The following is a 16,560-nucleotide window of genomic DNA, read 5'->3' on the forward strand; positions in this document are numbered from 1 at the left end:
AGGGATGCTTGAATACTGACCAAGTCTCTTGAACCCCCATATTTTCCAAAACCCTAAACCATGGAATTCCTCCAAGTAGTCTTTGAAGAGGTCGAAGTTCAGGACCTCTGAACTTAAGTAAGCAATAAATCCTGAACTTAAGCAGCAAGTCCTGCTTACTGTTTTGCTTCCTCACAGGATTCTGAATTCCAGCATCTCGTGATCACTGTTTTGGAAAACTCTCCTGCAGCCAATCTTGATAAATCTGGGAGCAGTACTGACTTTTCAGGAGCCAGCCCACAAAAAGACCTGCACAAACAGTGGTGTGGAGGAATATATCCCAAGAGAAGCAGAAAGGATGCCAGCTGCCCCTGGGAGGATGCTGGTCTCCTCTGTGTGGCAGTTGCTTTCTGCCTGTTGAGAGATTGTGCTTTGTCCTTTAGATACTTGGCTGTCTCTTCTGGGTGGACTTGGACCAGCTGGGAGACTCATGAGCCCATGGTAGACATACAGTGGCAGCCCAGGCTGCATTATCCCCCCAGTTCTATAAAGTATGAAGAAGGGAAGGGGGAACCTTGTATCCTATTGTCCTTTGGGCAGAAATAAGGTCCTCCTTTGTATTTAAAAAAAATAAGGCAGTAAAATAGTTGTGATACCAGCTTACTTGAGTGTCTAGAATGGGGACTCACCAGTGCAGAACCAAATGAAAAAGGTTTTATCTATCTGATCGGGAAATATGTGTTGGCATTAATTGTCATTAAAAAATAAATTTGTATGCATCTTCTTGTGTTTTTGTTTTATAACCATAGATTGGTGAATTGTTGAGCACCACACACCCTGCCAACAAAGCCAGCCTAACTCTTTTCTGCCCTGAAGAAGGGGACTGGAAAAATTCCAACCTTGACAGACACAACCTTCAAGACTTCATTAACATTAAACTCAACTCAGCCTCCATATTGCCTGAGATGGAAGGGCTCTCTGAATTCACAGAGTATCTGTCAGAATCAGTAGAAGTGCCATCGCCTTTTGACATTTTGGAGCCTCCAACCTCAGGAGGTTTCTTGAAGCTCTCCAAACCCTGCTGTTACATTTTCCCAGGGGGAAGAGGGGACTCGGCATTGTTCGCAGTGAATGGATTCAATATGCTTATCAATGGAGGATCTGAAAGAAAATCTTGTTTTTGGAAACTTATCCGGCACTTGGACAGGGTAGATTCCATTCTGCTCACTCACATTGGAGATGACAATCTGCCAGGAATCAACAGCATGCTTCAGCGAAAGATAGCTGAACTAGAAGAGGAACAGTCCCAAGGGTCTACTACCAACAGTGACTGGATGAAAAATCTGATCTCGCCTGATTTAGGAGTTGTGTTCCTTAATGTACCCGAGAACCTGAAGAACCTGGATCCTAATTTTAGAGTAAAAAGGAGTGTAGAAGAAGCTTGCTTTACTCTCCAGTATCTAAATAAATTGTCTATGACACCAGAACCTCTTTTCAGAAATACAGGAAATACCATTGACCCTATCATTTTATTTCAGAAAATGGGAGTTGGCAAACTTGAGATGTATGTGCTTAATCCTGTCAAAAATAGCAAAGAGATGCAATATTTTATGCAGCAGTGGAGTGGTACTAACAAAGATAAAGCTGAATTCCTACTACCTAATGGCCAAGAGCTTGACATTCCCTTATCCTATTTCACCTCTGTCTCATCCCTGATTGTGTGGCATCCAGCTAATCCTGCAGAAAAAATAATCCGAGTTCTCTTTCCTGGAAACAGCACCCAGTATAATATTCTAGAGGGACTAGAAAAACTCAAACACTTAGACTTCCTTAAACAACCAATGGTTACACAAAAAGACCTAACTGGGAACATTGCTAGTCCAGCTGTGAAACAAGCGAAATTGAAACAACGAACAGATAGCAAGGAGAGTCTGAAGCCTGCTGCAAAGACACCACCAAATAAGCCTGTCAGAAAGGAATCTAAAGAAGAAACACCAGAGTCTGTGAAGCCTAGTCCAGTACCAGAAAAGCCGCAGAAGCTGGAAAGTAAAGAAAAAGTTCCAGTTAAAAAAGAAAAACCAGCAAAAGTAGAGACCAAACCAATAGTGGTGGAAAAAGACATAGCAAGTAAGGAAGAACAACTAGTGAAATCTGAAATTCCTGAAAAACAAGGTACAGATGTAAAACCGAAAATGTCAAAGGAGAAGACAGTGAAAAAGGAAGTCAAAGCAAAGCCTGAAGAAAAGAAGGAGGACAAAGAAAAACCAAAGAAAGAGGTTTCTAAAAAAGAAGAGAAAACACCCATCAAAAAAGAGGAAAAACAAAAAAAAGAAGATACCAAGAAAGAAGTTAAGAAAGAGGTGAAAAAGGAGGAGAAGAAGGAAGCTAAGAAAGAAATAAAGAAAGAAGCTTCAACAAAAGAAACTAAAAAAGAAGCTAAAAAAGAAGAGAAGAAGGAAATCAAGAAGGAAGACAAAGAAGCCAAAAAGGACATCAAAAAGGTTCCTAAAGAAACAAAGAAGACAGCTACTCCTTCAAATGAAGCCAAAAAGCCAGCAGCAAAGCCTAAACCACAAAAGAAGGAAGAACCTGCTAAAAAAGAAGCAATAGCTGCTGGAAAGCCAAAGGAAAAAGGAAAAGTTAAAAGTGTGAAGAAGGACCTCAAAGTCAGTGGAGCACAAGCTGCTCTTGCAGCAGTTGGAGCCACAACTGTAGCAGCTGCAGAAATTACAGCCGGTGGAAAGGAGCTTGAAGCAGAGAGATCCCTTATGTCTTCACCAGAGGATTTAACAAAGGATTTTGAGGAATTAAAAGCTGAAGAAGTGGAAACAATAAAAGAAACAAAATCTGAGGTTGCACTTATAAAGGATGATCTGAAACTCACTGGCACAGTACAAAAAGATGCTTTTGAAGTACAAAAAGAAAAACTGGATAATGAAGGACCTGCTGAGTCATCTGATGAAGGCATAACTACCACAGAGGCTGAGGGTGAGTGTGAACAGACACCTGAAGAATTGGAACCTGTGGAAAAACATAAGGTTGATGACAATGAAAAGTTTGAAGATGAGGGCACTGGCTTGGAAGAATCATCTGAAGCAGATTATGAAGAAAAGGCAGAGACAGAAGAAGCTGAAGAACGAGATGAAAATGAAGTAGAAAAAACACAACTGGATGCCACAAAACCCTATGTGGAAGAATCAAGAAAAATTCCAGGTGCCTCAGAAAAAGTAATGACTCAAGTAGATACTAACATTAAAGATGAAAATTATATTGAAAAGGCAGATTATGAGGCGTCCGATGAACGAGCTGAAGAAGACCGGGAAGAAGCAATAGAAAAGGCAGAAACTGAAGAGACTGAAGAAGATGAGGAAGACAAAGCAGAAGACATCAGAGATGAAGAAGAAACTGAAAAAACAGAAGCCGAAGAAGATTACGTGATGGCTGTGGTAGACAAAGCTGCAGAATCTGGTGAAGCCGAGGATAAGTATGGCTTACTCATAATTACACCAACTAAGCGCTCCGAGTCTCAGTCTCCCGTGATTGAACCAGCTTCTTCTATCCATGACGAGACTCTGCCTGGTGGTTCAGAAAGCGAAGCCACTGTTTCTGATGAAGAAAATAGAGAAGATCAACCTGAGGAGTTCACTGCTACTTCAGGTTACACACAGTCCACCATTGAAATATCCAGTGAGCCAACTCCAATGGATGAAATGTCAACACCCCGAGATGTCATGAGTGATGAAACTAACAACGAGGAAAGCGAGTCGCCCTCTCAGGAATATGTGAACATTACCAAGTATGAGACATCACTGTACTCTCAGGAGTTCAGCAGAACTAAACTTTCTCCACTTCCAGATGCTTTTAATGGGATATCGGAAGGATCCAAAACAGAGGCCACAGAAGGAAAGGATTATAATGCCTCAGCTTCTACCATCTCACCACCCTCTTCATTAGAAGAAGACAAATTCTGCAAATCTGCATTCCAAGATGTATACCGGCAAAGAGAAAGTGAAATCCAAGGCACTGACAAATTAGAAATCAGAGAACCCTATCAAGAAGATGGTGGAAAACATAGTTCAGCCAAGAGTCCAGCTGACAGTTTGTCCCCTCCATCGCCTGTTGCCAAAACACCACTGAGTGAACGTAGCGTGAATTTTTCGCTCACTCCCAATGAGATCAAGGTTCCTTCTGAGTCTGTCCCCACTGCTAAATTGCCTGATGTACACCAAGAAGTTGCTGAAGAGCACTGCACAAGCCCAGAAGATAAAACATTAGAAGTAGCATCTCCGTCACAGTCTGCTGCTGGTAGTGCTGGCCACACACCTTATTATCAGTCTCCCACTGATGAAAAGTCCAGTCAGCTTCCCTCTGAAACCAGTGAAAAGTCAACAGAAGCTCCTGTTAGCGTTGAGTTCAGTGAAGTTAAAGATGAGTCTGAGAAATGCAGAATAAGCCCTATGGATGAGCCTGTGCCAGATTCAGAATCTCCTATTGAAAAGGTTCTCTCGCCTCTGCGGAGTCCTCCACTGATAGGTTCAGAGACCACTTACGATGCATTTTTGAGTGCTGATTTAAAGTCTCCCACCAGAGATTATAAAAGTCCTTCTGAGGGGAAACCTGAAAAGGAAAAATCACCTGTTCAGATGAGCCCAGCTTCTGAAGCAAGCTCTGTGGGCCTCTTCCAAGAAAAACAAGATGAAAAAAGCATGGAATTTATGGTAATTAAGGAAGGCTTCAGCCTGGAAAGGAAAATGGAGGATACAGAACCCAGCAGCTCCCAGTCTTCACTGGTCTTGGATGAGCGGAAGTTAGCAGGTGATCTCTCACCAACTCAAATAGATATGAGTCAGTTTGGTTCTTTAAAAGAAGATACCAAAATGTCAATTTCTGAAGGCACTGTCTCTGACAAGTCTGCAACTCCTGTTGATGAGGTTGTTGCAGAAGACACCTATTCCCATATAGAAGGAGTAGCTTCTGTCTCTACAGCATCTGTTGCCACTAGTTCATTTCCAGAACCAACTACTGATGATGTATCTCCTTCTTTGCATGCTGAGGTTGGTTCTCCCCACTCTACTGAAGTTGATGATTCCCTTTCAGTGTCAGTTGTTCAAACACCAACAACTTTCCAGGAAACAGAAATGTCTCCATCTAAAGAAGAGTGCCCAAGGCCTATGTCAATTTCTCCACCAGATTTCTCACCTAAAACTGCAAAATCAAGTACACCGGTGCTTGATCCCAGATCTCCTGAGCAGTCAGCTATGTCAGTAGAATATGGTCAAGAGTCACCTGAGCAGTCTTTAGCAATGGATTTTAGTAGGCAGTCTCCAGAATATCCTGCTGTAGCCTCTAGTGTACACCATATATCTGAAAACGGACCAACGGAAGTAGATTATAGCCCTTCAGAGATACAGGAGTCTCCTTTTGCACAGAAGACTTCACCTGTGGAACAGTCATCTTACTCTCAAGAGAAAGATATTTCAGAAATTATTTCAGTTTCTCAAATTGAAGCTTCATCCTCAACTTCATCAGCTCATACACCTTCCCAGGTAGCTTCACCACTGCCAGAGGAAACTTTTTCAGGTGGTGTTCCACCCAGAGAGATGTCACTGCATTCTTCTTTTACCTCAGAAAAGGTGCAGAGCCTGGGGGAAAAGCTGTCACCAAAATCTGACCTGTCTCCACTATCTCCAAGGGAATCTGCTCCCCTGTATTCTCCTGCAATCACAGGAGCAGTGTCAGCTAGTCACACACCTTTGTTGTTACAGCGTGTGTCTCCTATCAAAGCTTTTGGTTATCAGGAACCCCTGTCAAAGCACAGTCCAGAACCTTTACTCAGCCCAGATAAAGAAGATTCAGAGAAAAGCAGCAGGTCACCAGAAGAACTTAGTTATTCATATGAGGCCAGAGAGAAAAGTACGAGGTCACCAGAGAGTATCAGCTATTCCTATGAGGCAGTCGGAAAATCTACTAGATCACCTCAAGCTATGGATTATTCCTATGAGACAAGCAGAAAAACTACTAGGTCTCCTGAGACCACAGATTATTCCTATGAGATAACCAGGAACACTACTAGGTCACCTGAGGGTACAGACTATTCATATGAGATAATTGAAAAAAATATGAGGTCATCTGAGGTCACAGATTATTCTTATCAGATAACAGGGAAAACCACCAGATCACCAGAGGCCACAGATTATTCCTATGAGACAGCTGGGAAAACTATCGAATCACCTGAAGCCACAGATTATTCCTATGAGTTAGCTGGGAAAGCTACCAGATCACCTGATACTATGGATTATTCCTATGAAACAACAAGGAAAACCTCTAAGTCACCAGAAGACATTGGCTACTGCTATGAGACAATTGGGAGAGCCACCAGGTCATCAGAGGCCATGACTTACTCTTATGAGACAACTGGGAAAGCCTCCAGTTCACCTGAAGCCACAGATTACTCATTTGAGACAAATGGGAGAGCTAGCACTGGGAGGTCACCTGAAGCTACCAGCTATTCCTATGAAGCCAGTGCACATTTTACTCCGAATAAATCCTTAGCAGAATCCCATCAAGATGTTGACTTATGCCTTGTGTCCTCTTGTGAATATAAACATCCCAAAACAGAACTTTCACCTTCATTTATCAACCCAAATCCCCTTGAGTGGTTTGCAAGTGAAGAACAGTCTAAAGATCAGGAGAAGCCACTAACTCAGTCTGGGGGAGCTCAGCCTCCTTCTGGGGGAAAGCAGCAAGGGCGGCAGTGTGATGAAACTCCTCCCACGTCTGTGAGCGAGTCTGCCCCATCTCAGACCGATTCGGATGTTCCCCCGGAGACTGAGGAATGTCCTTCCATCACTGCAGATGCCAACATTGACTCAGAAGATGAGTCGGAAACCATTCCAACGGACAAGACAATTACATACAAACACATTGACCCACCACCTGTCCCAATGCAGGACCGCAGCCCTTCCCCAAGGCACCCTGATGTTACCATGGTTGATCCAGAGGCTCTGGCAGTTGAACAGAATTTAGGTAAACCTTTGAAGAAGGACCTCAAAGAAAAGGCAAAGACAAAAAAGCAGGGTACCAAGACCAAGTCATCTTCTCCTGTTAAAAAAAGTGATGGTAAATCGAAACAAGTGGCTTCACCAAAGCCAGCTACAAAAGAATCTTTAGACAAAATTTCCAGAACAGCTTCTCCAAAAAAGAAGGAATCTGTGGAGAAGGCAACCAAAAATATCTCTAATCCAGAGGTAAAGTCTCGAGGGGAAGAGAAAGATAAGGACACCAAGAATGCAGCAAATACAACAACATCCAAGTCAGCAAAGACTGCAACCACAGGTAAAGACAAATAGTAATGCCCTGGTGTTATGATTTTCTTAGTTGTTGCAGTGTAGTTAGTTTGCTATTATATCAGCTTAAAGTGTGGTTTGTGGCATATCCTCAAAGAAAGTTCAGGTTTTAAGTACAAATCCAGCATGTAAATGCCACATTTAAATGCATGAAAGTCACTACTTTCACTTCTATAATCTGAGAAAATTGATGTCTGTTTGCCCAGAGAGTACATAAAATAGAAAGAATTTAATACAAACTGTCTGAACAGTTAACCACCTAATAGCATTAGAAGTACCACTTTTGTAGGTGAAGTAAAATCAGTAGCAAGGTGAACCCTTTTATTCATTGTGAGAAATAAGTAGATACAATTCTCTTTAACATAAATTAATGCAATTTAATATTGTGCGAGGCAAAGTCACTATCTCTCTTTGGATACTCTTATTACTTTGCTGAATTGATTTTAAAAGCAGCATTTAAAATATTTACCATTAGTAAAAGCATTTTGAGTGAAGTAAGCATGTACATCATATAATCCAGTCTTATGCCATCACTGATAACTAAATACACAGAAAGTTAATGTAATTTTGAATGTCTTTTATACATTCTAAATAGTAAAAAATTGTGAATTAGATTACTGAAGGAGGTATTGCGCTAATAGGTTGTTTCCAGCAGACCTTGTTAGGCACTATTTGGGGGGTACTTTGATTTTTCTGCTGTGAGGACTGATGTTTGTTGAAAGCTTCTTTACAAGGAGCAGTTCTAGAATTCAGCACAACAAACCAGCAGTCAATTGTCCTTAGCTTCCCCATTTTTGGTAGTCCGCTGTTCCTTTCTTACCCCATAATTTGCATCTCTGTTAGAAGATACATCTCAAAGCAGCAATGTAGTTATTCTTGCTGTGCATTTCCGCAGCACTTAAGTTCTATATTAAAGTCATTAGGCATACTTCTCAGGTACATGCTGGAATAATTTGTAATGATATAAAATTGCAAAAATATAGCAACAAGTATCATAATCAGTGTTGGTATGTACAAATTAAAATGATATCTGAGATTTTTTTTTTTTATCATCAAAGATGATAACATATTTTTTAACAAAACCAATAGCAAAACCTGTCTAAATCAGGAAATCTTATCACTTCATTTGGCATTTTGCCCTGTGGTGTGTGTCCGAACATGCTAGACAACTGTAAGGGAGTTTTCTGGCCTTACAGTATTTAACCCTAAATTGATCATATTGCTCAGATAATTGTTTACCAAGCTTAATCAACATGAGAAAGCTAATAAACCATAAACATTAATCATCTAGGTAAAATTACTGACCGAAGCCCGATTTTTAGTTTACACCATTATTTTAGAGCAAAAGATGCGATTTTTTGTGTAGTAGTTTTAATGTGTTTACATGTTGCACTTCATTTTGACTGAAGCCCTTAGAACAAGTACCATATATACTGTGTACAGCACCAAAGAAACGCTTCCCCTTACTTTTTGCGATAATTAGCTATTTTGTGTATGCAAATAAGGGTACAGCAGGCAGACAAATACTTAACTCTGTTCCCTGAATTGCTTTTCAACTTCCTCCTTCCAAGTTCCTCTTTGTGCTCATGTGTAGTAGCTTCCTGATGCATCTGTAAGGCAGCCTGAGTGCATCAATTGCTATTATGTCTTGCTGTGTACCTCAGATTTCAGGACAGCTTCAAATTTCCATGGCCTCCTGTTTGATACAAGATTTTATGATCAGTCATACCCTAGACTTTCAAAAACCTGCACTTCTTCATCAGGAAAATAATAGCACCATTTACTGAATGGTAATTCAGTAATCACAGCCCTGCATAGTAATTGTTGGATAATAGTAGTATATTACTGGAAAAGGTTCAGCCAAATTTTTGTTATATGGTAGTGATTTTTTTATTGTATTATATAGTTCCAGTTTTTCAGGTTTTTGCTCCCATTACAATCATAATTGGGGTACAACAAAGCTGTAACTTGCCATTGTATGTAGGAGGGCAATTCCATAATTGGACACATCTCACCTCAGTGGTTATAACAGTAATTAATAAATGCATGCTTTTAACCACCCTGTGATATATTCTTTTGTTGTTTGGTTTCCAAAGGACCTGGGAATACTAAGGTGGCAAAATCTACAGCAGTGCCTCCAGGACCTCCAGTGTATTTGGATCTGGTGTACATTCCCAACCACAGCAACAGCAAGAATGTTGATGTTGAGTTTTTCAAGAGGGTGCGGTCATCCTACTATGTGGTGAGCGGGAATGATGCCGCGGCCGAGGAGCCAAGCAGGGCTGTTCTGGACTCCCTGCTGGAGGGCAAGGCACAGTGGGAGAGTAACATGCAGGTAGGCTCTTCATTGCTATCTCAATCTGGAAATCTAACCTTTCTCAGCTATGAGAAACTAGAGCACCTCTGGCACAGATGGTGGCTGCCAGAGAATGGGGCTCTGGGTTGGTTTGAAAGACAGGTGTCTGCCAAGAAAGGCAGGAACCTCCTTTGGAATGGAGAATATGATGAGAGGAAGGAGGACCTGCACCCAACACCTTTTACCCAGAGCAATTCTCGTGGTATCTCTGTCCTTCCCAGACAAACTCCCAGGTAAAAATAGAGAGTAGCTAGCTGCACTCTTCCTCTGAGGTGTGGCAACTTCTTTTGCCTTTCTTAAGTACCCCATCATTATTATCTCCTACCAACATATCTGGGAGAAAATTCCTTAAGAGAATGAAACAAAAGGAAGAATCCTAAACCCCAGCAGGCACCCTGGCTGGGCACCAGTGATGTGTGAAGCAGAGCTGCACTGCTGTCCCTTCAGACCAGTTCCTGGTTTTTAAAACAGTTAAGAATTGGTTTATAGGGCCAGCTTGGCCATCTCATAATTTTACTACACCACATACATGATCTGAGTTTGGCATTGTTGCAGTTTTAAGTAGGGAAGAAATGTTTCACACTTTTTAGAGAAATTACATGCATTTGGAGACTTCATATGCCTTTGCATTATGATGAATAAGTAAAAAAACTATTTGTCTGTAATCTGCAGAGTTATCAGTTTAGATTGCAACCTTATACTTCTCTTGAAAGATCATCTCAGCACTGTGAGAAACCAGCCTCACTCTTCAACATTTTTAAAAGTTTAATAAGGGATAAAAGGGACAGTAAACAGCAATGGGTGTGTAGCTGTAGCTAGAAGCACACTGGCTAATCATAGCAAGTCTTCTTATGTACTTTTTCATTGCATTAGTCAAGTACATATTCATACAGATTAAACATATTCAAACACTTCTTTAAACTTGTTTACATGTTCCAGGGATTCTTTAGCTTGGTTCAACCACTGACCCATCTTTTTAGAGTACCTGCAGTAATCATGGATGTGATTTTGAGAGTCGTGTCTCACTTCTGTGGTTTCAGCAGGCGATAGTGATAGTTGAAGGGTCAGTGGCAGTGGTCTTTACATCTTTACAAATGTTATCTGACCATGCAGACTGTTTTGGCTATTTCCACAAGTATTTTAAATCAACATCAGCTATTTCACAAATTCATCTGATTTTCTCACTTCTGTCAGTTAGTTATAAAAACAAAGACATCAGTTATTATTCCACAACTACAGTTACTTCTGTAACTGTAGTTAACACATAATAGGTTAACACATAACATCCACTTTAGTATTTTGTGAGAGCCTAAACTATAATTTATGTTTACCACACTAAAATATACATGTTACACTGGGACCAAGATACTGCCCCAAAAAGCTGACAAATTATACTATATTAAATGCACATAAAAGTGATTACAAATTGTACTATATCAAAATTGTGGTGATTAAATATAATTTGCAAAAGCCAATACATAATAGTGAAAGCCAAGAACTACATAGTTATTTATAACAGCACCTTACAAAACCAATATTTTATTTTTATAAACCTTATTTTCAGTCATTCTACTTTACCTACATGTTGATTTCTTTTTATCCATCCATTTATTCAAGTAATTATTGCATAAAAATTCACTCTTTCCGAAAGGGAAACATACTTGTTGGCTGGGGCTTCTTGAAAAGACATTTTACATATCAACTGTTTCTGTGGTCCATTAAATAGGACTTTTACTTCATGTTGCAGGTGACTTTAATCCCAACCCATGACTCAGAAGTGATGAGGGAATGGTATCAAGAGACCCATGAGAAGCAGCAGGATCTCAACATCATGGTTTTGGCAAGCAGCAGCACTGTTGTTATGCAAGATGAATCTTTTCCTGCATGCAAGATTGAGCTGTAAGAACAAGACCGTGCATCACAAGATTAAACTGCGTTTCCAGAAATTCTTCAGTGTGAAAACACCTTTCCTGAAAATTCAAGTCATCTATTTCAACTGCTGAACTATATACCTGCCAAATGCTATACTGTGTCACAGTGATGCAAGTCACTAATATTTTTCAGTCTTTGTTGGTTGCTAAGGGAAATAACAGTCTTCCCATAGTAGAGTACAAATTACTGCGAAAATACAGATCCAGTTGCATCTCCACTGAACATTTTGAAACCATGCACTAGCAACCCCAATTGACTTTTGCCAGGTAGAGGCATTTGCCCTCTAAAGAAATACAAAGAGAGAAAAAGAGAGAGGGGTAGGAGGAGAAAGTAGTATATTATTAGGTCTGCATTAGTCTCGTGGCAATAGATGTATCGCTTACTAGAGTCTGCTTATGTTCTCACATGAGAAGAAAGTCTTAAATTTTTATCAATTTGAGCTATCACTATGGGGATCCTTTTTTTAAAGAATTAAGTTAGCTCAAACATAAAAAGAAAGAGAACATGGCTAGGAAGGGATGTATGACCTAATCACTCATCAGCAGCTTTCCACTTTAATTTGAACTCTGCATACTGACACACCCTAACAATCATAGGCCAAATATGCATGTAGCCTGCACCCCATCCAGAAGTCTAAAACCTTTCTTACAACATGCAGAATTGTTGGTCTAAGGCATGCTTCCAGCGAAAGCCCACTCACTCCAGCCAGAAGTGACCAGTCCACATGCTTGAAAACACCCATGTCCACTGTCGATTAACTGAAGCAAAATACCAAAGCGGTCGGGAGTACATACAGTAGACAATTTGCCTTAGAAAGTGACTTGAATGTACAAAGAAACTTGATGCACTTATTTTTTAATGCTGAGACAGCAAATTTATAAAACATCTGTGTAGGATCATAGTTACACCAGTAAAGAAGCGTGAGTGTGCATGTGTGGTATTAGGAACTTATCTGACTGGTCAAATGGTTTGGTGCTATGAATTACATATATCAGTTATGTGAACACTTCACAGATGCACCTGGACAGCTCAACAAGGCAAGATGAGCTTTTTTTTGAAGGCTCCTTTCGTACTGTGGAAGCAAGATAGAAGTGGTGTCTAGTATCAGAGTTACAAAATTTAGTGAAACATTCAGAACAATGGAAAAGGTTACCTGTGAGCCTGTACAGTATTCAGCCTTCCTTTGTCCTACCTGATTTTATTTGTTTAATTTAAGAGTGAACATGGGAACAAATGTACAGAAGCCTTTCTTTTTAGTGCTGCATGAACGTTTAATACATGACTTGTAACAAACATTTTCATTTACAGGTAAATGCAAAGAAAAATTTTTCAGGTGAAGGCATTCTTTTTAGTAGTTTTGTAAGATAAATGAGTAGTGTTGTTTAAGATTCTAGTGAGAATTGATATTGAGGTAAAATTTATTGAAAACAGTCAACTGTCAATGCCTTTTTCAGGAGATGGGTATGGAAGGATACCCTCATAAAATTATTCTGTTGATGGTGACAGAAAATGGGATTTGAGAAGTTGATTGCCCAATACTTAAAAGGTTATAACTTACATTCTCAACCCTCACAAGATCTTGGAAAAGGATAGAACAAGCAATAAGCAAAAAGTACCTTCTCTTCCCTTTTCCTTCCCTTCCTTTTCCTTCTCTTCCCCTTTGCTTTCCTCTTTCCTCTACTCTTTCCTTTCCTCCTCTCTTTCCTTTACTCCTCTCTCCTCCTCTCATATCCTCTTTTTTAACTCTTTCACTTCCTTTCCTCTTCCTCTTGCTGCCTCTTCCTTTACTATTCTTTTTTTCTTCCTTTCCTTCTTCATGCCTCCCTTCTTTTCCTTCTCTATACTGATTGCAGAGGAACAGCACCACTGCTCTGTGATTTAAGACAGTTTGGATTTTTTTAGTCTCAGAAATTTTACCCCAATTAAAAAAATCTTGTTGCATTGTAGAAGGTCTGCAAATCTGAATTTAAGAAGGTGTAAAGGCCTACAGCACGGAGTTATGTGCTGGTTGTATGAATCACCATTATGGCTGTTAAGTTTTACAATGTAGTGAACTATGACCTCATTTTATTTTCTCTACTTGTAATTTATTTTAATTTTACATTGTTAGGATATTTTTGTTTAATAGGTGTATGTTTGCACTCCTAATTTTTATGAGGGTTTTTTCATACTGGTTTAGGGTCTTGTAAATGTGGGCTTCTCATGCCCATTTAATGCTGTGAATTACTGTTTGTCAGTGGTTGGGGTTTTGATTTATTTCTAATGCCTTCTCTTTTTGTAGATTTCTCTAGCAATGCTGTTTTATTTATTGCTATACCTGTAAAGTAGTTAAGAATAACTCAGAGTGACTATGGCACAAAAGGCAGATGGAAATGTATTGTGAAAACAAGCATGTTTGCTGGGCTCATGTAATTCACTTTAAAATGCTTTTGTAATACATAGTCTACAAACATATGGGATATTTTGCAGACTATGTTGTATAATTTTGCAGGTATGTTCTGCAGAATTTTTGGCAGAATAGCTGTACTGTTTCTACAATTCTTTCTGATTTGTCTATTTTATTATATAGTTCAGAATTCAAACCTTTTGAGTGGGTGGGAACAGATTTTCTGATTTTCTGACAACACCTGACATGGTTTGTATCTCTGCTTTGGTAGAAAATTGTTTTAAGTACAGTGGTGGTTTTGTGACTAATCTCACTTATGCCACTCACTCCTGTGAATCAGGAGCAATTTCACTACTGTCAGGGAAGTTACAGTCATCTGATCCTATTGTAAATTAAATTGGAATCAAGCCTTAAATATGCCCAAGCAAATTTAGGATGGCTGAAACATTTGTTTTACTTCTGAAATAATAATTATAATTAGACACATGTACATTTGCTTTTTTTTGCTGCTACAAGAATATTAAAACCATGGTCTGGCTATTCTGAGGTATTGTAATGCCTGTTCCATCCACTCCCTTCCAAATGGCAATGGTACCTAGATTCAACACTGCGATGAGCTCCTCCATTGGCTCCTCTTGCCCTTAATGACTTTCCTGCCTGTGGATCTAATCTACCTGTGCTAATCCTAGTGCTACACAACTAGTTTAGTGTAACAGTCATCAAAATGTACTGTGTACATGAACGATGAGTGCTGTTGATCAGCATAGATTTCTAGGAGCATGGTTTGTTATTGATTACTCTAATTGTAAAGATTCAATATCTGAGTGCAAAGAACACTCCATTTCAATGATGGTATTACCCATAACAGCATTCCCAGTCATGATCTTTATGCTATTAATATAATGCTTCATAATTCAATGAAGAATTAACTTTGGGGATCCCATCCCACTCTTGAACTTGGACAGGGCCTCTCTTGCATGCCTTTTCAAAGTCCTGTGGTGGGCCTGACTCATTGACCTCTATTTTCACCCCATCTTTCATAGAAATCACTTTTGATTTTTTTTTTTACTTATTTTACATACTGTGGTGAATGGAGATAACTGTGTATATGAATGTTGGGGTTTTTTTAATTGTCTATGATAGCTTATGCATTTTAGGAGAGTTCTGGTACTCTTTTACTAAGATTTAATAAATTTGTTAATTGAATTTTCAATCCCTCCCAACACAAGCAAATGAGTTCCAAAGAGCACTTGCTGTGCATTTGGAACATTTCTGTCATGCGCTTCTCTTTGTTCATCTGTCGCCAGAGGTTCTTGCTCAGTAATGATGTTTATGAGAGAAATAGTAATTTTCTTGGTCTGGATTTACTAGAATATGAAAAAATATAATGTTTACCCTTGAAAGAAAAGCTTTCATCGTTTCACTTAATAATTGAACAAAACACTAAAATCAACTAGGGGTAAGCATTTCTTAGAATGCAATTATATTATTTACCTGGTTTAAAATGTTTGCTATTTTAAATTTGAAAAAAAAGAAAAAAACTCTTGTTTGTTATGACTTTACAAAAAAATTCTTTAAAAAAGAGTAACTAAATAAAACAATAGCATAAAATATAGAAAGAAAAAAATTTAAGAAGCAGCTTCTCTCTACTAGGCTAACTAAGTGCTCCAGAAGGCAGGAGCTACCTCTTCAAGACTGGGCTGTAATCTCAATGTAAAAGACAAAATCTGAAATATGCTTTCACGCATTTGCATGCAGCCATTATCTTCCAAACTATGGAAAGAAAGTCTTGTGGCTGGCTGAGAAGCACCTCACACACCTCCTCTCTCTTGTTCTGAATGGTGTTTGTGTCAGTCTGCAGCTGTGTATGGTATTATGTCTTATAATCCTGCATCACTTCTATTCTATCCAGTCATATCTAATGTAGAAAATTAGTTTCCAGTGAAAGTAATATGTAGTGCTTTTATGATATTTGTGTGCAATATCCCCTCTTCCATTGAGGATATTTGATGTAAAGGAATCAAACTCAGTTCCACAATAAAATACAAAAGTGCTAAAGTGGTGTTGACATGTTTCTTGTCTTTGTGTATGTATGTATTTTTAAGTTCTCTCTCTTAGTCATGATTACCTAGTCTATGGGGTTTCTTCTTTTTCTGAAGATCAGTGATTATTTGAATGCCAGATAAACCCCAATCTCTCTTTAGTTATTGGAAGATAAATGTGGAAGAATACTTTTATCTTGTGGTGTGAAACGTTACCATGATGTACCATGACATGGCTTCTCTTTGTTGTTCTCATTCCTGTACTCCCCAGGAGAATGAGAAAGCACCTCATTTTCAGTAACTACACAGTCACAGATGATGCCAAATAAATTTACATCAAACTGAGTCCACCATGAGGTCTTTTCCAAAGTTGTTGCAGTTCAACAAGAGTGTGTAGCTTGTCTGCAGTACTCATGGACCCTTCCTGACCATCACTGCCCATTCGTCTTGGTTGGAGGAGACAGAGTGGGGGGAAGCTGAGCCCTCAGTTCAGTTTTTTACTGTATAAATGTTCAGCTT

The 16,560-nt window shown here is 39.3% G+C and overlaps 1 protein-coding gene across 1 annotated transcript in view; it reads left to right on the top strand.

Annotated features, from left to right (window-relative positions):
* MAP1B (microtubule associated protein 1B) overlaps positions 1-16,176 on the top strand; it is a 72,208-nt gene extending 56,032 nt beyond the window's left edge. The window contains exons 5-7 of the mRNA XM_058823479.1: positions 789-7,314; positions 9,422-9,660; positions 11,429-16,176. Of these exons, the coding sequence (XP_058679462.1) occupies positions 789-7,314; positions 9,422-9,660; positions 11,429-11,584 (6,921 nt within the window). The 3' untranslated portion in view covers positions 11,585-16,176. The remainder of the gene's footprint in view (positions 1-788; positions 7,315-9,421; positions 9,661-11,428) is intronic.
* Positions 16,177-16,560: the final 384 nt, after the last annotated feature.

The sequence above is a fragment of the Ammospiza caudacuta genome, chromosome Z (genome assembly GCF_027887145.1).
Source record: "Ammospiza caudacuta isolate bAmmCau1 chromosome Z, bAmmCau1.pri, whole genome shotgun sequence".
NCBI lineage: Eukaryota > Metazoa > Chordata > Aves > Passeriformes > Passerellidae > Ammospiza > Ammospiza caudacuta.